General features: G+C 48.1%; 1 protein-coding gene across 8 annotated transcripts in view; it reads right to left on the bottom strand.

The window, feature by feature from the left end:
- The window catches only part of NTRK3 (neurotrophic receptor tyrosine kinase 3), a 469571-nt gene that overhangs the window by 329647 nt on the left and 113604 nt on the right, over positions 1-26320 (bottom strand). For all 8 annotated transcript variants that reach the window (XM_023725922.1, XM_023725924.1, XM_023725923.1 and 5 more), the window contains one exon: positions 848-916. In XM_023725922.1, the coding sequence (XP_023581690.1) occupies positions 848-916 (69 nt within the window). The remainder of the gene's footprint in view (positions 1-847; positions 917-26320) is intronic.

The following is a 26320-nucleotide window of genomic DNA, read 5'->3' on the forward strand; positions in this document are numbered from 1 at the left end:
AATCTTAACCCCTATACCTGTGGATGGAGCCCTGGTAGCACAGTGGTTAAGAGTTTGGCTGCTAACCAAAAGGTCAGTGGTTCGACTCCACCAGCTGCTCCTTGGAAACCCTATGGGACTGTTCTACTCTGTCCTATAGGGTCGCTATGAGTTGGAATCAACTTGACGGCAACAGGTTTGGTTTTTTTGTTGTTGTTGTTGTTATATCTGTGGATGTGATCCTATTTGGAAACAGGATTTTCTTTGTTATGTTAATAGGGCCGTATCAGTGTAGAGTATGTCCTAAACCTAATCACTTCTCAGTTATAAAAAGAGTAGACTAGATGCAGAAGTAAGCACATATTGGGGAAGAGCGTTGCCATGTGAGGACTGTCTATGAGCCAAGGAACCAAGGAATGGCCAGGGCTACCAAAAAGGGAGGAATCAATATGGCCAAGACCCTGATTTGGACTTTTAGCCTCCAGAACTGTAAAAAGATAAATTTCTGTTCTTTAAAACCATCTACTTGTCATCTTTTGTTACAGCAGCACTAGGTAACTAAGACAATATTATTATTAATTAGCTATAGATCACAAAAGTAGGTCTTGCTAAAAAATGAGATTCCTGTCTTCTGAAATTTATTGTACCCAGAAAGAGGATCAGAAATTAAGTGATGGGGTGGGTCTTCCCAGCTCTCACTGAACATGGTACATTCCAGGCCATCCAACCCAACATGGTACATTCCAGGTCACCCAACCCAAGTAGCCCCTTCAGGTGTACTCCTCGCCTTCCGGTAGCTCCACGTCTTGGTACTTCTCTGACCCAACCACCACGCCACTACCTGGATGGTCTTCAAAGCTGAACTTACAATTCCCGAAGACTCAGCGTCTGGAAGAGCTGCCAGGACAGGGTGGTGAGCCGGTTACTTGAAAGGTTTCTGAAAGATGAATAAATAAAGGGGGGAAGAATTAAATAACAGGTTTGACATAAGAAACGCTATCTGTAGTAAACTTGCTAATTTCACTGGAGTCTGGCTTTGTTCCCTTCTTCTTCTTTGCTCTATTCTGCTAAAGATAAATCTGCTGATAGTTGAAGCCACAGATCATTTTTGGAGAAGACTCTGAGGCCTTTCAAAGGGCAAGGTTGTACAGATCAAAGAAACAGTAAAATTCTCCCAGATCGTGTCCCTACAATAAAAGTCCAGACAGCCTTTGTTAAGCCACCTTTCTAGAGAAGGACAGAGAGTTTTCAGAGTACACAAGCCAACCAGCACTCTTTTTTATTTTTTTTTTTTATTTTTTTATTATACTTTAGATGAAGGTTTACAAGACAAAATAGTTTCTCATTAAACAGTTAGTACACATATTGTTTTATGACATTGGTTAACAACCCCAAGACATGTCAACACTCTCCCTTCTCGACCTTGGGTTCCCTATTACCAGCTTTCTTGTCCCCTCCTGCCCTCTAGTCCTTGTCCCTGGGCTGCTATGCCTCATTAGTCCCGTTTTGTTTTATGCGGCTCTCCAATCCCCAGCTGAACAGTGAACCTTGGAAGTGACTTCATTACTGAGCTAAAAGTGTGTCCGGGGGCCATACTCTGGAGGTTTCTCCAGTCTCTGACAGGCCAGTAAGTCTGGCCTTTTTTGTAAGTTACAATTTTGTTCTACATTTTTCGCCAGCTCTGTCTGGGACCCTCTGTTGTGATCCTGGTCAGAGCAGTCAGTGGTGGTAGCCGGGCACTATCTAGTTGTACTGGACTCAGTCTCCAACCAGCACTCTTAACATTCACTAGGTCGAAAAAACTCAGCAGGTCACCTACAATTCTTTCTAGCTGGTCCCTCCCACGGCAAATGTGCCCATCAGTGATGAAGACATCAGCCTTTTGTTCACACTTCTGTTCTCCTCCTAATGGTGATTTAATTGTTCTCATTAGGGTGTACAGGGGAAAGGAGCAGCCATTAGTCTTCAGAATAAAAGAAAAAACACACCCACGGTTATTACTTTGCCAGGCTCAACAAACAACTTTTGATGCTGTAACAGCCCTTAAAGGCAGCAGTTAGACGCTGCTAGGATTGAAGTGGCACCCCAGGAACAATGTACTCATCTAATGATGGGAACGGATGCTGGTGCTGACTCCATTTAGGTAAATATCTATCCCCACACACACACACAAGCATGTGCGTATTTGTGTCTATTAAATACGTAGGTAGTAAATGCAAACACACACACATGCTTACACATGCACCTATATTTAGATGACCTTCTACAACAGAGATGTGTTGAGAGCCAAATACAGGCCACCCTGAGGAATGAGGGGGTGAGTCATACAGACAAGGTCCTTCCAGAACTTATACCCAAGTTACAAATGAGTAAACAAGAGAGTTACAGGAATAGAAAGAAGGGGATAAACAAAGTGATAAGTAATTGATGCGGAGGCAGAGGTGACTTTACACCGGATGCTCTGAGAAGTGTCCTCTGAGAAGATAACATCAAAGCTGAGACAAGAAGAGTGAGGATGAGTCAGCTGTGTGCCAGGGAGGAGGGTTCCAGGCAGTGCAAGTAGCAAGTGCAAAGGCCTGAGGGGGACCAGAGGACCCGAAAGTTGGCCAGCAAGGAAGGAACTGGGAAGAGTGGTCTGAGATAAGTGCGAGAGGGAAACGTACCACCCCACTTGACTGGATTGAATTGTGTCCCCCCAAAATATGTGCTGTCAATTCTATACCCGTATCCCTGGTGGGGAAACCCTGGTGGCGTAGTGATTAAGAGCTACGGCTGCTAACCAAAAGGTCAGCAGTTCAAATCCACCAGGCGCTCCTTGGAAACCATATGGGGCAGTTCTGCTCTGTCCTTATAAGCTGGCTATGAGTCGGAAATCGACTCGATGGCAACGGGTTTGATTTTGGTTTTTATCACTGGTGGCACAGTGGTTAAAAGCTTGGCCGTTAACCAAATGTTGGCAGTTGGAATCCACCAGCCACTCCTTGGAAACCCTATGGGGCAGTTCTACTCTGTCCTACAGGGTTGCTATGAGTCAGAATTGACTCCAAGGCTACTGTATACTGGTGGATGTAATCTCATCTGGGAACAGAGTTTTCTTTGTTATGTTAATGAGGCCATATCAGTGGGGGGGGGGTGTCTTAAACTTAACCACTTTTGAGATACAAAAAGAGCAGATCACGCACAGAAGCCAGCAAGCAAGAATGGGAGAAAGATAGAGGCCACATGGGACCTCCAAGGAATGTACGAAAGAATGCTAGAGAAGCTGAGACCAAGATTTTCCCCGAGAGTAAAGGGAGAGAGAGAGCCTTCCCCTAGACCCGTGCCCTGAATTCAGACTTCCAGCCTCTTAAACTGAGAAAATAAACTCCTGTTAGTTAAAACTACTCATTTGCGGTATTTCTATTATAGCAGCACTAGGAAACTAAGACGCTGGATTTATTTTGAAGAGCAATGGGGAGGCACTGAATGGTTTTAAGTAAGGAAGTGACATAGATCTAATTACCATTTCTACAACTAAGGGGCCAGGACTGGAAGCTGGGAGACCAGTCAGGAGGCTGCTGCAAGAGAGGCTTCCAGGCAAGAAAAGGGATTAGAGATAATGAAGGGGATGGAGTCAAGATAGGGGTTGGAGGTAGAGCCTTCGAGATTCCCATTGGACTGGATCTGGCAGGGGAGGGAAAGAGAGCTAAGCAACCAGGTAAATGAATGGTGATGCCCTTTACTGAGAAGAAGAAGGCTGGAAAAGGGTCATATTGCAGGGATGGGATCAAAAGTACTCCCCTTTCCTTGCTTAGGTGACACTGAGCTTGTTAAGGGTGACTGGAAATTTTAGAAACTGATAATGGTGATGGCTGAACAACATGACAAATATAATTAATGTCACTGAATTGTACATGTGAAGAATGTTGAAATGGCAAATGGTTTGTCACATATATATTTACCACGATAAAATAAAAAGAGTACCCCTTCTTTGCAATTAAGTCTCAGATGGCTGTTAAAATCCAAGGAGAAATCAAACAGGCATTGGATACATGAGTTCAGAGTTCATGCGTGAAGTTCAAGCCAGGTGAGATCACACGGGGCGAGGTGTGCACAACTTGTCACAGGAACAGATACGCAAACACAAGAACACCTGAAGGGGTAGGGCTTCCACTTCTCATTTGATGTAGCACTATCTTGGGTGGCCTAGTAATAGATTGGTCTGAACTGGCTAGGTCACCGAGACAGCTTGTGACTGCACCGGGGAGGCCGTCCCCACTCTGAGGGTGCAGGGTGGAGAAGGGAAGAGGACCACAGGTAGGTGTCTCCTGAGTGCACCGAACCCAGCAGAGCAACTCTGCTCTCTCCCCTGCACTTGACATTCTCTCCTGTCTGAGTCCTTCAGCCCACAGTGTTCTTTCTGGGCGAGCCCCCCATGCCCTCACACTCTCACCCCATCTCTCTGCATGGCTGCAGAGCTCATAAGGAGCAACATGTGCTCACTGTAAGCCTATAAACCTTGAACCATCCAACATACTCAGCTTCGCAAAACCCCAGCCAAGCGTACGTCTCGTTCCTACCAACTTCCACCATTCCCCCACTGATCAGAAGGAAAACAGAAAAACCAAACCAGTTGCCATTAAGTCTATTCTGCCTCATGGCAATCTTATGTAGGTCAGAGTAGAACTGTGCTCCATAAGGTTTTCAATAGCTGATTTTTTTGTAAGTGGATTGCCAGGCCTTTCTTCTGAGGAGCCTCTGGTGGATGTGAACTGTCAACCTTTCAGTTAGCAGCTGAGTCCTTAACTGTCTGCACCCTCCAGGGACTCTGATCAAAAGGAACCAGGCCAGACCAGACCTTTTGCTATTGAGTAGATTCTGACTCATAGCGACCCCATGTGTTACAGAGTAGAACTGCTCTACAGGGTTTTCTTGACTGTAATCTTTACAGGAGCAGATCACTAGACCTTTCCTTCCCTGGAACCGCCAACCTTCAGGTTAGCAGTCAAGTGCAAAAAGGCTCTTGGTAAAAGAGTTGCAGACCTTACACTAGGTATTGAACTTGGCACTTAGAATATGGGGTCAAAGGCAACAGGTTTAGGGACCACTCTACAAGTCTCCATTGGCAGTGGCCTTTATGAAGTTTCAATAAACGTGAGTATTTGACTCAGCCAGATAGAAGGATTTTGTTTTGTTTTTCCTGGTTGACTGCCTAGGCCCGGCAGCAGCAATGGTAACAAAAGCTGGACCAGCTCCACACTTCCTAATCCACTAGGGAATCCCTGCAGAACTTCGGAAAGACTCCCAATGCCTCCTTTTACTCCCCAGCCACTCACGCCAGCTTGCTTGAACGAAAAGCGTGGTTCCAGAGCTGAACAGCAGAATGACGTGGGGACTTGCAGAGCCTTGGGAAACATGCCCTCAATAAGATGCAAAAGCAACCGCCAGGAGTGAGGAGGCCAGGAGACAGGTGTGCTCCTGGTGCCATGGGCCTCCTTGGCCGTCTGCGAGTGTGGAGCAGGCAGGGAGTGCCCGGAGATCTCAGGGGGCCTGAGGCAGGGAGGAGGCTGCCAGCAATGTCCTTTCTCAAAGGTCATGTTTTGCTACATTAGGCAGAAATGTCAAGAGAAAATTGGATTATGAAAGAAAGAAAATAACAGGCATGCCAGGCAAATAAAGAATAAAAAATAGCATTATCTCCATATTACAAGTAGAGCAGGCAGGGGGACACCTGGGTAAGGTGGAGCTGGGGTCCTGCTCTCCTAGGCTGTTATCCCAGGTGAGACTTGGCCTCGTCTCCTCTCACCCCTCCCTCAGCCACTAAGCCCCAGAAAGTTCCCTTTGGACTCCTCCAGGTCTTTGTCACATAGAGTGGTCTCAGCCACACTCATGCACCACGTTTAGGACAACCATGGACTTCATCACGGCTTGCTCTCCTTTTCACGAACTGCCTCCCTGGTGCACAGACCCCCTTCTCCTCTTGCTGGAGGGTTAGGGCTGCCTTACTCCATCTAATTCCAGCTGTTCTCTCCTCCAACGCCTTCCGCCTGCACCACCACCACAACCAATGCCTGTCATTTATAAAGAGCTTACGAAGTGCCCCACCACCCGTCCGTCAGTTTGTCATACTGTGGTGGCTGCATGTTGCTATGATGGTGGAAGCTATGCCGCTCGCATTTCAAATACCAGTGGACTCACCCTTAGTGGACAGGTTTCAGCAGAGCTTCCAGACAAAAACAGACTAGGAAGAAAGGCCTGGTCACCTACTTAAAAAAATCAGCCAATGAAAACCTAAGGATCACAACAGAATATGGTCTGGTATAGTGCTGGAAGATGAGTCCCCTAGACTGAAAGGCACTCAAAATAAACACCAGCCACCACAAAGGACCTGAGCATACCAGCGACGGTGACGACGGTGCAAGATCGGGCAACACTTCCTTCTGTGGTTCACGGGGTCAACATGAGTTGAAGCTGACTCAATGGCAACTAACAATCAAGTGCCAGGTATTGTGTTAAGAACTTTTGCACCAATTGTCTCATTTAATACTTACAGCAACCATACAAGGCAGGTCTTATTATTCTCTCCATTCTACAGATGAGGAAATTGGGCTCAGAGAAGTTCTGTCCAAAGTCAAACACAAAGACTAGGACAACAAGCAAGAAGCAAGATACTCAGGAACATTTCTGACCAAGACACAGACATGTATATCCCAGGTACTCATACGTACAACTCAATGCGTGTTCACTCAGAGACAGAGACACCGTATTGCATAAATCCGGGGAGGAGTGCAGTGCACACAACCTGTGCAGCTGTACACGACAGCCCTGCCATAGACACACAACAGAAGCTTCTACCCCTAGAGGCAAATATACATACAAAGAAAGCAGCAAGGCAAACGTACACACACCACAAGACAAGCAGTGCGTGCCTCTGGCCATCCTGCCCTCACAGGCATTTATAACTGTTCGTGGTGCTGGGCAAATGGGGAAATCTAGACACAGGGCTTCAACATGGCCTACCACCCACTCAGAACTCACTGCCCCATTTTCCCTCTAGCTGGTGCCTCACCTATATTAATCTGTCATCAGTTATTGATGAGCTAGTGACCCTGCTCATCAGTCAAGAGTTTAATTAAGAACTATTCTGCCTCCGAGCCCCACAGCCAATGCCTCCTCCCTAACAGATCCATTATCACCTGTCTCTGACTTTTTCTTGGGTCAGTGGCCAGTTTCCAAGCCACCTGACCATCGCAATTAATCTGGTGAGCAAGATTTTACGAGATGATGCATCAAACACTTTCCAAAAATCAAGTTCCATGACATTGCCCCCTCTATCCCTCATTGGAGACTACCAAACAAAGCAATTAATCTTGTCCTGCACAATTAGCTCTCACACAGCCCAGATTCTAGAGTCCGGAGGTGATGAATGACGATGGTGCAGCCTTGGGTGCTCTGGGAACAAGATGCCAGACACACACATGGCCACACTCTGGGCCCCGACGGGTGACAGGGCTGGGATGGGCGTTCCCCTGGTAACCCCATGATGAGCAGGGATCCTCACAGACCTACTTATGCCCGGGCCACCTCCCTCTGACCGGCAGAAACCTCGGCATGGTAATCTATAATCTTCCTAAGAGAGGCACCCAACTACAGCAGGCATGAAGTCCATGGTTGGGAGGATGTCACTCGCTCCCCTCAAAACCCTATTGCCTACAAGAGGATCGCTACTGATCGACCCTGTTGCCAAAAGAAGCCAATCAGCTGAGTTCTTCTCTTGCCCCAAACATAAACCATACCCTTTAAGAAGGGCCTCCTAAGCCTCATCCAGGAGTCCCCGGGAGGCACAGATGGTTAAGCACTCAGCTACTAACCCAAAGGTCGGTGGTTCAAATCTACCCAGACGCACCTCCGAAGAGAGGCCTGGTGATCTACTTCTGAAAGGTCACAGCCATTGAAAACTCAATGAAACACAGTTCTGCTCTGCACATATGGGGTCACTATAAGTCAGAACTGACTCAACAGCAACTGTTTTTTTTAAGCCTCATCTACAAAGTTATCCTCAAGATGGAAGGGTCCATGGGTTTCTTGGATTAACAGTGGGACCATTAGGAAGCACCTCTGCTTCGATTGGCAAAGATAGGCCCAGTAAGCAGGTCTGTCTTGGGATCTGATAGTGAAGGGATGGCCAGTGGCTGGTGTCCTGTCCTCCCTATGTCATCAAACCAGGCTACCCACACCCTCCATTCAGCCCAGCATCCCCACCTGCTCATGCCCACATCATAGACCCTCTGTTAGCTCTGCTCCCACTCCTGCTCTTCCACGTCACCATCTCTGCATCTCCTCAGCCCCTCTCTCTGGCATTGTCTCCTGGCTCAGCCCTTCAGTTGCCCCAAGGCCCTGACAGCCAAGTTGGCTGCCCAGCTGTGATCCTAGAAAGCATCTCAGTCATGGTTTTTGGTCACTCCCTTGCTCTGTCTACTCCTGGTTGCTCTGGGTAACCAGCCTCCCAGTCAGGTGCCAGCCTCAAAGATCCACGCTGGGGTCTGTCTACTTGGCTGGCTGCCCCCCAGATCTGCCTCAGCCCCCTCCTGCAGAGAACCAGAGGTGTGCTCTGTCTGCACCCTAAAGATGAAAAGCCATGCTCAGTGGCTTTTCCTAGAGGATCTATTCTGCTGCAGGTGAGTGGCACCATCAGGAATTCCAGATGGGCTCGGTGCAACAGGCGCATCCATCCAGAAAGACAGGGAAGGCCCGGCCCCTCCCAGTCCTGCAGGCTCCCAGGGCTGTGACTTGCTGGCTACAATCATCATGAACACATCTGATTTCTTGCATCCACAAAGGCAGCATTTCACTGTAAAAGGTACACTGTTCCCTTTCTTAACATTCAACACCTCCTCAGCTATCTGCCTGTACTCTATGTTTCCCCATTAAAAAGGTACCTCTGTGGTCCTCTCAGACAGAACCAGCCCCCTCTCTCCCCAAATTAGAGCTAGAATTTATGGGAAATTCCTGAAGAATTTGGAGGAAAGGTCAAGAAGGAACTCCCTCATAGCGACCCTACAGGACAGAGTAGAACTGCCCCATAGGGTTTCCAAGGAGCGCCTGGTAGATTCGAAATAGTTCTTAACCACTGTCCACCAGGGTTTCCAAAAAAAAAAAAACGAGAGACAGAGAGAGAAACCAAACCCATTTCCATCAAGTTAATTCCAATTCATGGTGACCCCATGTGTCACGGAGTAGAACTGCTCAATAGAGTTTTCTTGGCTGTAATCTTCACAGAAGCAGACCACCAGGCCTTTCCTCTGTGCCACTGGGTGGGTTCAAACTGCCAACCTTTTAAGTTAGTGGTCAAGTGCAAACTATTTGCATCACCCTTCACTGCCATCAAGTGGATTACAACTCACTGCAACCCTACAGGACAGAGTAGAACTGCCCCATAGGTTTTCCAAAGCTGAAATCTTCACAGAAACAGACTGTCACATCTTACTCCCATGGAGCAGCTGGTGGGTTTGAACCATTGGCCTTTTGGTTAGCAGCCAAGTGCTTAACCACTCCACCACCAGGGCTCTGTTTGTGCCACCGAGGGACCTAAATTCCACATAGAGTTTGCTGAAAAGGAGCAAATCACAGGAGAAGGATGGAGCTGACAGTCCACTACCCACTTCTCCAAGAGCCAGGGGACTCTTACTCCTCATCACCCTTAACCCTGGGGCTTCAGAGCACTGTCTGCCCCAGACCAGGGGTGCCGGTAGCTCACCACGAGGAGGAGTTCAGTGGCTTCCCTCAGCATCCCAGGGTTGAACCAGGCGGGAAGGAAGAAGTACTGTGCCATCTTGTCGCCAAGGCCTCTGCTGGCCACCGAGGAGACCCTAGGAGCCAACCCATGAAACCCAGTGCCTGGGACAACGAAACAGGTGCTGCTGCCCAGCATTCCTCTCGAAGGCCAAGAAATATTTTTCTCCATCACTGATATATTTGCTTTTCCCTCAATTAAATTGCTGTAAAAGAGGGTGGGGGTTAAAGCCATTTGAGCCATTTTTATTCAGCTAAATTACCCTGGATGGCTCATTTAATGAACTTTAATGAAGCCAAAATGCTTTCTCTAATCAAATCTCAAGTGACGTGCCTGGTGTCTTGACCTTAGATCAGGAGACTGAAGGCAGCTTTTCTACATGGCCCTGCACTGGGCTGAGCCAGGGTTTCCCAGAGTGCGTTCCTGGCAATACGAGGTCTGAAGTATGTTAATAGGTATTACAAGGGGGGAAAAGGTCCTATTACTACACAAAATGACCAGTTTTACCATTTGCTACTGAGTTAACTCCAACTCATGGTGACCTCACGTGTGTCAAAGTAGAACTGTGCTCCACGGGGTTTTCCGTGGCTGATTTTTTAGAATCAGATCACCAGGCCTTTCTTCCAAGGCACCCATGGGTGGACTCGAAGTGCCAACCTGTTGGTTAGCAGCCAAGTGATTAACTGTTTGCACCACCCAGGGACTCCAAACAAAGTTAAGCAAGTTTATTTACTGAAGAACTTCTCAGCACTTTTACTAAGAGAGGGGCTTGGCCGACTAAGTCTCTTAAACTTATTGGAACACAGACCTTTTCTAAGGAGAGTCTAGGAAAAATAGTGTCCACATAGCATGCTTAGAGAGATGATGGTCTAGACCACGGTCAACAAGCTATGGTCTGCGGGCCAGCAGTCTACTTTTGTAAATAGTTTTACTGGAACATAGCCATGCCCGTTGGTTTATGTGTTGTCTATAGCCGTGTCATAGAGAGAATAATGGTCCTCTAAAGGTGTCTATATCCTAATTCCCAGCATCGGTGACTATGTTACCTTACATGGCAAAAGGGCCTTGACAGATGTGATTAAGGATACAGACCCTGAGACCTTGAGATTCTGTTTGATTAGCCCTGTAACCCTAAAGTAATCTCAAGAGTCCTTAAAAGTGGAAGAAGGAGGCAGAAGAGAGAGTCAGAGAAAAATGTGACTATGGAAGAAAGGCACAGAGAGATGCAACACTGCTGCCTTTGAAGACGGAGGGAGGGGGCCACAAGCCAAGGAATGTGAGCAGCCTCTGTTGCTGTTTGCCATTGATTCCAACTAATAGCAACCCTCTAGGATAGAGTAGAACTGCCCCATAGGGTTTCCTAGGCTGTAATTCTTATGGGATCAGATTGCTAGGTCTCTTCTCCCATGGAGCTGCCAGTGGGCTCAAACTGCCAACCTTTCAGTTAGCAGTCAAGTGCTTAACCACTGCACCACCAAGGCTCCTTGGGCAGCCTCTAGAAACTGGAAAAGGCAAGGAAACAGATCTCCCCCTAGAGTCTCCAGAATGAATGCAGGACTGTCAACAGCCCAGTGAGACCCGTGTTGGACTTCTGATCTACAGAGCTGTAAGATAAGAAGTTGTGTTGTTTTAAGACACAAGGTCTGTGATAATTTGTTACAGCAGCAATAGGGAATGAATACAGGCCACTGTCATTTTACAGAAGCAGACTTGAGTAGTTGCAACAGAGACCAAATTGCTCACAAAGCCTAAAGTATTTTCTATATGGTTCTTTACAGAACAAGTTTGCCAATCTAGACCAGCACTGTCCAACAAAAATACAATGGAAGCCACGTATACAATTTATAATTTTCTAGTAGTCACGTTTGAAAAAGTAAAAAGAAAGAGGTGGAATTAATTATAATATATTTTACTTAACCCAACATATCCAATTGGAGTCCTGGTGGCACAATGATTAAGAGCTCAGCTGCCAACTAAAAGGTCGGCAGTTCAAATCCAAAATATCAGTTCAACATCCGATCAATATAAAAATCTATTAATGAGATATTTCATGTTCTTTCTTTCTGTACTAAGTCTTTGAAATCATGTGTATCTTACACTCACAGTACATCTCAATGTGAACTGGCCACGTTTCTAGCGCGCATTAGTCATGGGTGCCTAGATGCTGTCATATGGGACAGTGCAGCTCTAGACCATCTGTAAACAACTGGCATTGACTGATGTCCTCAGTGGAGAAAGAGCAGTCAACATGTGGGCAAGTATAAATACCAGTTCTCCAAAGCCAAGTCAGGTTTCCTTTCCCCAAATGCCAATCCATCCCAGAATCCAACAGTCACGTAGCTTATTTTATGGAAAGAAAATCTCTTCATTTGTTCCCAAGGACATTGCACATCACTCAGTAGCTGCCAGTATCCTGTCTGGCTGGAGAAGCTGAGGGTAAGAAGGAAAAGAGAGGCTAGGGCTTGCCGTGTGCTGAAGGGATGCGGAAAGTCTGTCGCCAGATGCATGGAGACTGGGCTTGGGCACAGATGGATGGACCCAGCTAACCAAGTCCAGATTCCAACTCAAAGTTCATGTTCTTCCATGAGATGACCTCAACCTCCTGTTCCAATATAATCTCTCACCTTCACCTCCCTCCTGCATCCTTCATCCCCTTCCCCATAACTACCCTAAACACCCACTGTGAACAGAATGGTCCTGTCATGCTGGCTGCCTCCTTAGAGCTTCCTGGAACTTCTCCATCTCCACACCATTGCTCTTGATGTTTTGTTCACCTTCCATGCCCTTGCTCCCCATCCTGGAGGCACAGTTTAAATGGTCTGCCTAATTATGTCTAGTGCCACCCACTGTCAACTCTCTCCCACCCCTTTCTCCCACTGCATTTTGCCTGGGCCCTGGTACAGCCCCCATCACAGACTGCCTGCTTTGAGTGTCAGCTGTGCCATGTGGGCATCCACCATCAGGCTGCTTCCCTTGAAGGCAAGAACCATTCTTTGCCTTTGATGTCTATCCTTTACAGCACCTGGAACACAACAGGTGCTCGATCAGTGTGTACCAAGTTCAGCTGAAGTCCCACCAAATTCGATTATGTGAAGGACATCTGAACCCCTTCTCTTCTGGAAGAAGTGCTTTCTTCACACTCAGCAACTATGGCACAAGAACAAAGAAGGCTCCACAGGGACCTCAGCAGAGACAAGAAGTCCAAGGAACAAAGACAATCCAACACCCAGTGGAGTGCTGTTTCTGACCCCCTCCCACCATCCTGCCTCACCTACCTGTCCTGGGACTTCTTTCTGTCCTTGTGAAGCCAGACCTATCAGAAGGTGCCATTGTGATAAAGTTATCTTTATCTTACACATACACACACACACCCCACACACATGCCCCACACACATACACACACACTACATACCACACCATATAACTCACACACACGTACATACACACATGCTGCACACACATTCGCATATATATATACATACTCACATATACACTTGCACATACACTCAAACACACACACAAATACTCTACACACTATGCCACACACACCACACACATACTGCACACGCACACACACCTACTCACACATGAACACACACACTGTACCACACACACACGCATACACCCATACAAATACCACACACCATACTACGCAGTACATGCACCCACATGCACACGCTCTCCACCACCAGCCATCTCATTCGGGTTCCCCCAGGAAAACAACTAAAAATCAGTCTCAGAAGGTCCGAGAATCTCTGCCTCCTTGCCCCTTCCCTGCCTATAAAAGGGTTTCTATTTAGTTTTATTTTGATGGGAAGTTGACTTTCCTTGGCAAACACATCTAGGTCCTTCCCTTCAGGAGCCTGAAGGACAATGCTCAGCCCAGCTACAGATTCCGCTCCCAGGCCAGCCTCCAGTCCGGTGCTGCCCAGGCAGTGCCAGTCCTGCACCTCAGGCCTCCTGGCCAGAATATGAATGGGTGAGCAGGGCAGGGCCAGGAGCTGAGTCCCTGAGCCAAGTACTGGGGAGCTGGCAGCCCTTCTTGTCCCTTCAAGGCAGTACTATTCCCAGAGTCAACACGAACCATATCTCAAGGCTGAGGGGCAGACCCAGAACCTCACAGCTGGAAGGGACAGCAGAGACCACCAGCGGAAGGGACAGCGGAGACCACCAGCGGAAGGGACGGCAGAGACCACCAGCGGAAGGGACAGCGGAGGCCACCAGGGAAAGGGACAGCGGAGGCCACCAGTGGAAGTGACAGCGGAGGCCACCAGTGGAGGGGACAGTGGAGACCACCAGTGGAAGGGACAGCAGAGGCCACCAGTGGAAGGGGCAGCGGAGACCACCAGTGGAGGGGACAGTAGAGACCACCAGCCCACCCACCTTAGCTTACACATGGGGAGGTTGAGCCCAGTGAGACCCAGCCTGAGGAGAGGACCTCCCCATGTCACCAGGCAAGTCAGTGTTGGAGCTAGGATCCAAACCCAGAGTGCCAGATTCTGACCACAAGGGAGGAAAATGAGCATCTGAGAGGGCAAGTGATTTTCCCAAAAGAATCCAGCTGGATGGTAGTGGAAGCTGTGCAATGACCCAAGTTTCCTAAGACCCAAACCAGGGCAACTGAGGAAGCCTCCCCTAGGCTACAGGGGTGACCTGAGGTGGGTAAGGTCATGGTCTTTGGTGTCACACAAGTCTAGGTGGCATACCTCTGCTACTTCCATGCCCTGCGACTCTGGGTAAGTTACTTCACCTCTCTGCGCCTCCATTTGCTCATCTGCGAAGTGGGGATGATGAGAGGCCCTGCTCCTGGGTGGTGGTGAGGATTAAACGGGGTAGAGCAGGGTAAGCACTTGGCACAATGCCTGCCCTTCGTAAGCACTTGCTCAATAAGCACAGTCTATCACCGTTCTTGTACAGTGTCTCTCCCCTTACTCGTCCAGCCCCAGTCACCACCGAAGCCACCATGGCCCAAGGCCACTAAAACAAACACCAGACAGGGTGTGCGTCTCTATGCAGCAGGAGGACTTCAGAGGCCCAGGCAACGACCCCCTTAATTCAAACATGATATAATTCAGCAAAATCCCAGTTCAACAAAATAATACAGAAACAAGTAGCTCTTACTTCCCTAGGGGTCTGCTGGTGTTGATGCCCGGCCCACCTTTCAAGCACTTGGGCAGAGCCTGAAGGTCCCCCAGGCCAGGAAGATTCAGCCCTAACCCAGAGGCCTGAGGTCAGCGGTATGGTCAGATCTGGGTGTTTACCATGCCTCAAGGACCAAGGCCTGAGAAACAGCCCTTAAAAAAAGCCTCGTCTGCTTCTCACCAGACCTTGAGTGTTACTGAGACTATTCTGGGGGAGTTGCTCCTTGGGAGTTTCTTTTTAGACAAATTATCCAAAAGCTAATTGCCCTGAAAGCACAGGAGCTCTCTGGAGCCCAGCGAGTGCTGCATGGCAGACGTGGGGCGTTCTCCTCAATGGCCCACCATGGGGCAGAGCAGGCTGGCCTGCCACATGCAGCCCTCTGCCACCAGAGATGTGCTGGCACGGGAATGCTGACGTGGGGAAGTGGACAAGGCATCACGCTCGGATTTTACTCAAGAGCTGTCACAACAAGAGAACAAAAATGCAGAGCACATCTGTGGAAAAGTCAAGAAACAAGGCAGTTACTGACAAAAAGCGAAACAAGGTCTACTGAGAAAGGAGGGAAGCAAGGTGAGTATAGCTGTGGGCCACACACCTGGGCTGGTGTGAGAACTACTCAAGGGTACTGTCAAGGCTAGGAAAATCCAGAAGCCAGGGAAGGCTGCCAGGGAGCAGACAGAGGGCAGGGCGCCACACTGCTCTTCAAACCTGGAAGAAGCATATTCTTGACCATTACCTTTTAGCTAAGCCAGGAAAACCAACTGCCATTGAGTCGATTCTGATTCATGGCACCCTCAGTGCGTCAGCGCAGAACTGTGCTCCACAGGGTTTTCAGTGGCTGAGTTTTCAGAAGTAGATCACCAGGCCTTTTTCCGAGGCACCCCTGGGTGAGCTCAAACCCTATCACCTGTCCTCTTTCTGAGATCTAGTCTTTGGATTACAGGAAAACCTAAGGCTCTCTTAAAAACAACCGAGTTGTGAGCAGAAAACTGTTTTGGGCATTTTTATAAAGAAATCTGATTAGGCCAACATTGTATCCAATCTCTCTTTCAAAATGTGTGGTTGGAGGGAACACAGGCAAAGTGTGAATTTGGAGAAAGCATCTAGGGGAGTGGTTCTCAAACTATGGAGACTGCATATCAGAATGACCTGGAGCATTGGTGAATACACAGATTGCCAGGCTTTGCCTCCCAGAGTTTCCGAATCAGTAAGTCTGGGTAAGAATCTGCATTTCTAAATTTGTAGGGGGGTGGGGAGTGGGAACAGTGGTTCAATGGTATAATTCTCACCTTCTGTGCAGAAGACCTGGATTCGATTCCCTGCCAATATACCTCATACACAGCCACCATTCACCTGTCAGTGGAGGCTTATGTGTTGCTATGATGCTGAACAGGTTTCAGCGGAGCTTCCAGACTCGGACTAGGAAGAAAAGGTCTGGCGACCTGCTTCCAAAAATTAGCCAATGAAAACCCTATGGATCACAACGGTCCTATCTGTAACCCATCATCAGGATGGCACAGGACCTTCCATTGTGCATGGGGTCACCACGAGTCAGGAACTGACTCAACAGCAGCTGACAACAGTAGGCTGTTCCCACATGATGTTAACGTGGCTGGTTGGGGGACCACACTTTGAGGATCACAGATCTAGTAAACTTTTGCTTACTCGATGAGTTTACTTTGGCTCCAATTAAATCCTTCTGTCCTGAAAAGCTGGCGGATCATACGTACATGAGAAAAGCAAATGGTCATGTGTCTAGATGTAAAGAGACACCCTGTCAAACGCAAGAGCCCCTGGGAACAAGTGCCATCGTTAATAACTGGAAAGGGGGGTTAACCATACAGTTCTGAAGCTTCGTAGGGGATCCCCCATTGGGAGCGGCCATTAGGCCATCTGGAGAAGGACTGTCACAGCCCTGGAAACTGACTAAAACAATCAAGTGAGGGCCCTGCCGGCCACAGTGCCTCACTAACCTGCAGGATGAATCCACGGTTTGTTCCACCCACAAGACGGCCATTTGCTCAGTGGGATTTCTCTGCGTGCAGGGCCTAGGCTTACCACCTGGAGCCTCTTTTAGGGAGACCCTTGGGTGTTCCCTCCAGGAAGGAGACCTTTTTGAACTCCATGTCTGGGGGATAAAGGAGGACCAGAGACCAGAGAAAGAGAGAGAGGCAGCGAGGGAGGTCCAGGCTGCCTTAGGGGAGAGGGGCAGGACAGGCAGCAGAAAGACAGAGGAAGACAAAACAGGGACATCCACACTGATGAGTGGACCCAAAGCTGGAGCCAGGGGCTGGGAGGGGAGAGGCTGCCTCAGACATGATCAGTGGCTAAGAGGGTATCTGGTGGGGAGAGAAAGGAGCTGAGGGCAGGTTGGAGTTGAAGGGGTAGGGGAGGAGGGGCTACCTCAGCGGTGGCCCAGAGGGTGGTGCCAGGCAGGAGAGGGACGGGCAGGGGGCACATAGCCAGAAGGCAGCAAAGCCCCACTTGAGGAGAAGTGATCCTGCCCGGGCCTCCTGCAGGGCGCCCACTCTCCTCACTGCCAGAAGAGGGGGTCCCATGAAGCCAGAGGGTGAGCCAAGAAGCAGAGACCTTAGCCCAGAGCCTGAGAGACTACCTGAGGAGCTGGGAGCGGAGTCAGGGACCAGGGTCAGAGGGTTAACCGAGGCCACTCTCTGGGGCAACCAGGGCAGAACACAGGGGTGGCTTTGCTGACAGCTGCCTGAGGGCTTCCAGTGCCTCTGAAGCCTGCCTGCCCTCCCCCTCCTAGACCAGATCCTGTGGATTTAAAGAGCCCTAACCCTGGTGGTGCAGTGGTTAAGAGCTACGGCTGCTAACCAAAAAGTCGGCAGTTTGAATCCATCAGGCACTCCTTGGAAACTCAATGGGGCAGTTCTACTCTGTCCTATAGGGTCGCTATGAGTTGGAATCAACTCAATGGCAACAGGTTTGTTTTTTTTGGTGGCTGGGCTCTGGAGCCCTGGTGGCGCAGTGGTTAAGAGCTCAACTGCTGATTAAAAGGTCAGCAATTTGAATCCACCAGTCGCTCTTTGGAAATCCTACAAGGCAGTTCTACTCTGTCCTATAGCGTCACTATGAGTCCGAATGGACTTGACACAACAGGTTTGGTTTGGTTTTCGGAGCCCTGGACGCACAGTGGTTAAGCGCTCAGCTGCTAACCAAAAGGTCAACAGTTCAAACCCACCAGCCGCTCCTCGGGAGAAAGATGTGGCAGTCTGCTTCCATAAAGATTTACGGCCTTGGAAACCCTATGGAGCAGTTCTACCCTGTCCTATAGGGTTGCTATGAACCGAAACTGACTTGACGGCAACGGGTTTAGCTGGACTCTATGGAGCCCTGGGTGGTGCAAATGGTGAAGCACTTGACTACTAACCGAAAGGTTGACGATTCCAACCCACCCAGAGGCACCTGGGAAAAAAGGCCTGGTGATCTACTTCCATAAGATCACAGCCATTGAGAATCCTATAGAGCAAAGTTCTACTCTGACAAACACAGAGCCACCATGGGTTGGCATTGACTCAACAGCAAATGGTTGGTTAGCTGGTTTCTGCCTACCTCCCTTCTACAGAGCTCAGAACATGTGAATGCCACTGGGAATTTAGGGCCATCTCATCCCCTAGGGCTGGCGAGGAGACTCAGTCACAGAGGTCACATGAGGAACAGGTAATGAATTAATGTTTAGGGTTCAGTGAATGGGCAACTGACACCTCGGGGTGGGGGGAGGGGGCCCCGTCAAACCCTGTGACGGGGAACCTCATTATGTCCTTATGGTACTACTCTGGGAGGCAGAGTCAGTCATGTAGGGCAGTGGTTCTCAAAGTGTGGTTCCTGGAGCAGCAGCAGCAGCATCACTGGGGACTTGTTAGGAATGCAAATTCCCAGGACTCCACCCTAACCAAAACCAAACCAAACCCGTTGCCATCGAGTCAATTCCAACTCATAGCAACCCTGTAGGACAGAGTAAAACTGCCCCATAGGATTTCCAAGGAGCGCCTGGTGGATTCCAACCGCTGACCTTTTGGTTAGCAGCCGAACTCTTAACCACTACACCACTAGGGTTGGACCCCACCCTAGACCTGCTGAATCAGACACTTTGGGGTGGGGCCCAGCACTCTGTAGGGGTTAAGAGCATGGGCTTTGGCTCCATCCAGATGGACTTGGGCTAGACTCTCAGCTCTGATCCTTCTGAGTCATGTGACCTTGAGAAAGTTACTTAACCTCTCTGGGTCTCAGTTTCTTCATCTTGACCACAGAAGTAATAAGGACTAAGATGAATGAATGAATGTGAAGTGCCCAACACAGTGCTTGGCACATAGTAGGTACTCAATACATACTGCCATGGTCACATGGGTATTGAAGCTGGCAGTAATAATAACAACTAAAACACACAGTCCACCATACGTCTGTCAGTTTGTCGTGCTGTGGTGGCTTGTACGTTTCTATAATGCTGGAAGCTATGTCACTGCTATTCACCAGTATTTCAAATACCAGCAGGGTCGTTCATGGTAGACAGGTTTTAGTGGAGCTTCCAGACCAAGACTGATGAGGAAGAAAGGCCTGGCCATCTACTTGCAAAAATTAGCCAATGAAACCCTTATGGATCACAACAAAATATTGTCCCATACAGTGCTGGAAGAAGAGCCCCCTAGGTTAGAAGGCACGACACAAGAGCCATAACAAGGGACTCAAACATCCCAGCAACCAAGATGGCACAGGACCAGGCAATGTTCCACTCTGTTACACATGGGGTCACCATGAGTAGGAGCTGACTTGATGGCAACTAACTATACCACCACCACACACAGTAATTATTCTGTGCCAGCTCTATTTAAGGGTTTTATATGCAAGAGTTCACTTAAACACTACAACAACCCAGTGAAGGGCATCATCACCATTACTACCACCACCATCAACATCATCATCACCACCATCATCATCACCATCAACCCTACTTTACTGAGGGGCGATCAAAGCACAAGGAGGTGAAGTCACTCGCCCTGACTTAGCAGCTGCTGCATGGAGGAACCAGGAGCTGACCTCCAGGAGTCTGGCTCCAGTCTCTGCTCTTTGCACCTGCTAGTAGCAGCAGCAGGAGCAGCGTTCCTGGGGTCCCATCTCCTGTGTTCCCAATGACACCCATTGTTACTCTGCCTGCCACCACCACTAGGACAAGACTCTACTGTCCTTATGTAGAATTTGGAAAACCATTCCCACGCCCAGGCCTGGGAAAACTGGAAGTCACCATCTCTGCAAAAAAAAAACTCGAGTCAAATTTTCCACTGTGTCCCTGGACTAACTGGGACCATGTGTGAAAGCCACAGAGGATGGTGAGCCACTAGCATCCAGCAGCCCGCCGGGAAAGGCATGGAGAAGGGTGAACCCAGATGACCTACATATTCCCACTTGAGCTGCAGACCAGACCCCAGGCAGGGGGCGTCATGCCCACGACACCATGCCCAGGGTGGGTGCATCCTGGGGCCCATCTCTAGGAGGGAGGTAGGCAGGAGAGCTGAGCCTGGGCAAATACACTGAGCCGCTCGTGGGTCTAGCAGAGGTTGACCTTTCCATGTGATGGCATTGTGCTGGGGGCCTGGATATATTCAGGAGCTGGGGGGCTTCTTCTTACCCACAGGCACTACCTTGGGCTTCCGCTCTGCACTTGAGCTGCTGAGGAATTCCCTCTGTTTGCATCAGGCTTTAGAGACAGAGCAAAATGAAAGTGCAATAAAGAAAGACTGGGAAGACCGGGCTCCAGCTTCATATCAAATGCTTGCTCCTCTAATGAACCAGCACCATCTGGGACTAAGAATTCTAAATAAGGCTCTACCATAATAGCCCAAGACTCCTCTCCCAGCTACTCCTAAACACCAACCACAGAGCAAACAAGAACATAACGCTTGCAGGAGGCTCCGCCCTTGCTCAGCCACTCTCTAGCTATATATTCTTGGACAGCTCACTTTGCCACACTGAGCACCACTTCTCTCCTCTGAAAATAGGGAGCAAAATCTCTACCCTGTCAGGTGGTGAGAGTTCAATAAAATATTACATACGGGACGCCCGACAGTGCCGTCATAGGGTAGGCACTCAGTGGAAACAGAAGCTACTATGACTACTAAAAAACCTGTTGCCATCAAGTCAATTCCACTTCATGATGATCCCATGTGTGTCACAGTAGAACTGTGCTCCACAGAGATTTCAATGGCTGATTTTTTGAAAGAAGATCACCAGGCCTTTCTTCTGAGGCCCTCTGGGTGGACTCGAACCACCAACTTTTCGGCTAGCAGCCAAGCACATTAACCATTTGCACCACCCAGGGACTCTATTATTAATAAAACCAAAAAAGCAAACCAGGTGCTGTTGAGTCTATTCCAACTCACGGCAACCCTACATGTGTCAGAGAAGAACTGCACTGCATAGAGTTTTCAAGGCTGTGACCTTTTAAAAGCAGATCGCCAAGCCTTTCTTCCAAGGCACCTCTGGGTGGGTTCGAACCACCATCCTTTCGGTTAGTAGTGGCGCACTTAACCATTTGCACCAGCCAGGGACTCCTTTATTGTTACCAGGGCCTCACGTAGAAGAAAGCTGAAGAGGATAACACATCCTGAGCTGACTGTGAAGGAGGCAGAGATCCGCCTGGGGAGGCGGAGGGATGAAGGCAAGACCTACACTCAAGTTTCCAAATCCTTGGAAGAAAACAGGCACGTGGAGAAAACCATTGCCACAGGAGCAACCAAACAAGAAAACTCACACCAGACAAAGCACTCAGCAAACGCTGCTCAGTGGTTTCCAATTAATTAACTGATTACATGATAGAACAGAAGGGGATTCAAAAGAGTGCTGTTGACCTTTAAGAATAATTAATATCATCAGGATAGCAAACTCGTCCAAGGAAAATAATGAGGAACGTTTTAATATTACACTCAAATTCTCCGGATGGGAAGGCAGATGGGCCTTATCTAAGCAATGCCCCAGCTTCCTCCGCCTTCTCCGGCTTCCCATCTCCTCTTCCTAGCAGCCCCCCACCTCCCACTCAGCTCTTCCTCCCTGTCCTGGGACTCTTGAACAACAACAGCAGACAAAGGAGGGCAGGGTAAGAGGAACCCCACACCTCCGAGTGAGCACGGGAATGCCAAAGGGGCTACGTCAAGCCTCCCTTTCACAGTCCAAGCGTCTCTTCCCTCCCAATGCCTGCTGGGGTCAGCACCCAGAAACGACACCACCTACGTTCGGGGTTGAGTGTCCCTCCTCTGAGCTCCCATCTCACACCCTAATTCCCCATTATAGCTCTGATGGAGTTAACATTATATCTGATTGCAAACAATCCATATGATCTGTGAGGTCAAGGGCCCCATTTGTCTTGGTCGCAACTCTATTCCCAGCATCCAGCAACATGGTGATGTCAACTGGAATGACAACTCGGTCCTAAACGGCCTTCTTTGGCTCTGTCGCTACTCCTAAAATTCCTGGAAAATGCCTAATGATCCTTCATTGTTGTTGTAGCTGCTGTCCAGTTGGCCCCCGACTCATGGCAAACCCATGCACAAAGAACCATTCATTGGCTGAGTTTTAGAAGTAGATCATCAGGCCTTTTGTCCTAGTCCGTCTTAGTCTGGAAGCTCTGCTGAAATGTGTTCAGCATCATAACAACTCACAAGTCTCCACCGACAGACAGGTGGTGGCTGTGCATGAGATACTTTGGCCAGGAATCAAACCCGAGACTCTCGCATGGAAGGCAAGAATTCTACAACTGAACTACCACCTCCCCTGAAGTATCCCTCCTCTGCAAAGCCTTCCCTAACCCCCTCTCCACAGACTACTGGTTTCCCCACCCGCATGCTCCCAGAGCAGTTTGTCCGTTTCTTAATTATAGCGTTCATTACATTGCCAAATAATTTATCTGTCAATAGTCGTTCTTCCTGTTAGTCAGTGGGCACCTCAAGATGAAAAGCAGGGCTTTTCTTTGTCTCTTTGTATCCCTGGTGCTTGGCAAAATACCTGGTACATATTAGGTGCTCAGTAAATATTTGTTGAATGAGCCAGGGATTAATGGAGGTAATCTGGCAAAAAGTAGACAAAACCCCTAAAATCTTCATTCTTCTTTAGATAGCTCCAAGGATAAAAGATCAATTAATTCAAGTAATACAGATGATAGGTGATCACACATCCTGGTTTCCTCAGAACAATCTCAGTTCACACCTATTGTCCTGGAATCCCTTCTGCCCTTTGTACTATCAAAAGGATCCCAGTTTGGACAGTAAATTATATGATCCCCCCATTTACTGGGTTACTACTATATGCTGTGCACTTTTCTAGATATTAGTTTACAGCAGCAAACAAAAGACATAAGCAAATTCTCTAAAGCAAGCAAACTTTAGTACCATCCAAAAATTCTCTGTATTGAAAGGCACTGTCCACTTACTCAATCATTTGACAGAGACTAATTTAGCACTTGTTCCATGTTGAGCACTGGGTGCATGGAGTGAACAAGACACGGTCCTCCATGGAAATCAGTTCCTCATTATTTTTTCAAGAGGAACTGGGGAAGGGAGTCTGTCTGAAAATGCTTGTTTATGGCCCAGAATCTGAACCTTCCCCTCACCTCGCTTCCCATCGCCCTTGCTTGCACCATAGGATGGTGGGATGCAGACAGCCTGGCTGCAACCCCATATCCACGCATGCCAACTGGCCCAGGACAGATCCCCTTGCTCTAAAATGCCTTGAACTACTTCTCATCCCTAAAAAAGGCAGATCAAAGGGCATCTTCAAGAAAACTCAGCACTGGAGATACAACAAACCATGAAGAACAATCCCCAGGACTCTGTGACTCCAAGGAGACACAGTCCCATCCCTACTTCCCCTCCTCGTTCCCCAGGATTTCATCTGTCTTTACACAGAATTCTCCCACCCCACTTCCGACCAACATGGTGCTATAGGCAGAAGTACCACGCTGTCCGTCCACAGCAAAGTTCCGAAAAACTAAGTCAAACAGAGAAAACAGTCATCCTGAAACCCTAAGCATCAATTGAAGAGATAAAGAACTAAGCCAAGCACCAAATGGAATAAGAAACTGACACAGAACAGAAACTGAAGAGAGATACACACAGAGGTCTCAACACAGCACAGACCCGCCATCTTGGACTCCTATCAGAGACCAGCGAACAGGGGGTACAAGAAAGCAGCTTCACGGAGCTTCCAGCAGGAGATAGAATAACCGGTGACCAGCGATATATGCTTTCCCACCCCCCACTCTTCTTCACCCCCACTCGGCCTCCTGTGCTTCCTGCGGCCACAGTCTTTTGGCGGGGAAGCACCAGCTTCATGCCAGTGTCTCTTGGATTGCACCCACCTGCACAGGCCGGCTCCCTAAGTGCCATTTGTTGGCCACTGGTGTTGCTTTTTTCCGCTTCTTTAGATTTCTTCCTTACCTCTCACTACCTCCCCCTCCTTTCTCTCAAATACCTGGCTCCATGCACCATCTTTTCTTCTTCCTGAAAGGCTGTGAAATGCTGCTCGAGTGTGAGACTGCCTCCCGGCCCGTGCTGCCACGCTGGTGGGATCGTGGGGCTTTTTTTTGTTTGTTTGTTTTCTTTTTTTTTTTTTTCTTGAATTGGGAGGCCGATCTAGCTGGGCATACTGTGCGGTTTGGGACCTACCCCCTCAGTTTGCGCAGATGTGCAAAGGGATCCCTGAGAGCATTTCTTTTCTTTTCTTTTTTTTTTTTTTTTGAGTTTTTTTTCTCTCTTTTGGAGGGTTTTCTTGTTCTTTTGTTTTTTATTTGCTTTGTTTTCTTCTCCCTCTTTTTCCCATTTTGTCTTTCTTCATTACTCAGTTTCTCGTCTCTCTATACTTTCCTTCTCTTCCTGTCCCATGAATACCTGGCACTGAGTGACACCTCTACCCCTTATAGCCAGGCTGTATTTCATGGCCTGGGAGCAGCTTCCCCAGACCTCGCAGCTGCACCGGTGGGATCCCTGGGAGCTTTGCTTTTCTTTTTTCTTTGTAATTTTTATTTATTCATTTTTTTCTTTTCTTTTCCCCCTTCTCCTTTATGTCTTTCTCTATGTCATAGTCTTTCATCTCTCCACTCCAATGGCAAGTTCCCCAGCACTCTTTTTTGTTTGCTTGTATGTTTTTGGTTCCTGTTCCTCACTCCTCTTTCTCCTCTCTCCCATGCCCATTTAAGATCCACACATCACAATCTCCCTCCAAGCAGCCCAAGCACACTGGACATCACACCACCAAGCAGCACAGGCATGGCCTACAAGAACCTGCCCTGCACTGATTACCAGCCAGCCCTGGTGGCCATAGTAACTGCCACAAACCACATATCCCAACAACTCCTCTTCAGCTAGACCTGCCCTGCTGTACCATATTTGAGTGACTGACCTTACCAATTGGAGAAGAAGGTGAAAAGTATCATGCCTACAGACAAGAAAACAACAAAGAAAATACGGCCCACCTGCTTAGACATAGCCAAATAAAACAAAAAAAAAGGATGAAACAAATCTACCATCAGTAAAATAGAAAAATAACTACCAAATGCCCCGAAGACAGCAGACAATATCAAAACATTTACAAAAACAGGATAGGATGGTTCCAGTAGGTGTCGAAAATAAAACACCAGATGACTTTCCAGTAAAAGAAAAGGCTCTAGAACTACCTGATATGGAATTCAAATCTCTAATATTCATAGCTATCTAAGAGTTGAAGCAAAAAGCAGACAAAAATGAGGAAAAACTAGACAAATTCATGGAAAATGCAGACAAATTCATGGAAAACACAGACAAAAAAATGGAAGAATGCAGGAAAATAATGCAGGAATAAAATGCCAAAATAAATTCACAACTAGAAATCATACAAAAACAACAATTAGAAATCCAAAAGGTAAACAACAAGATTTCAGAAATGTACAGTGTCACAGAAGGGCTGAGGAGCAGGTTTGAAATGGTGGAAGACAGGATCAGCGAAATTGAAGATAAACACTTGGATACAACTCTGTTGGAGGAAAAATCAGAAAAAAGAATGAAGAAAAATGAAGAGACCCTGAGAATTATGTGGGATACAATCAAAAGCAAAAATCTGAGAGTGATCAGAGTTCCAGAACAGGAGGAGAAAACAGAAAACACAGAGAGGATCAATGAAGAACCGCTGACAGAAAACTTCCCCAATACCATGAAAGATGAAAAGCTAGCCATCCAAGAAGCACAGCGAACACCATATGGGATAGACCCCAAAAGAAAATCACCAAAGCATATCATAATAACACTCGCCAAAACCAAAGACAAACAAAGAATCCTGAGAGCAGCTCGAGAAAAACAAAAAGTCACATACAGAGGAGAAACAATAAGACTAAGCTCAGATTATTCGACAGAAACCATGCAGGCAAGAAGGCAATGGGATGACATATAT

Source organism: Trichechus manatus, unplaced genomic scaffold (genome assembly GCF_000243295.1).
Source record: "Trichechus manatus latirostris isolate Lorelei unplaced genomic scaffold, TriManLat1.0 scaffold00009, whole genome shotgun sequence".
In the NCBI taxonomy this organism is placed as follows: domain Eukaryota; kingdom Metazoa; phylum Chordata; class Mammalia; order Sirenia; family Trichechidae; genus Trichechus; species Trichechus manatus.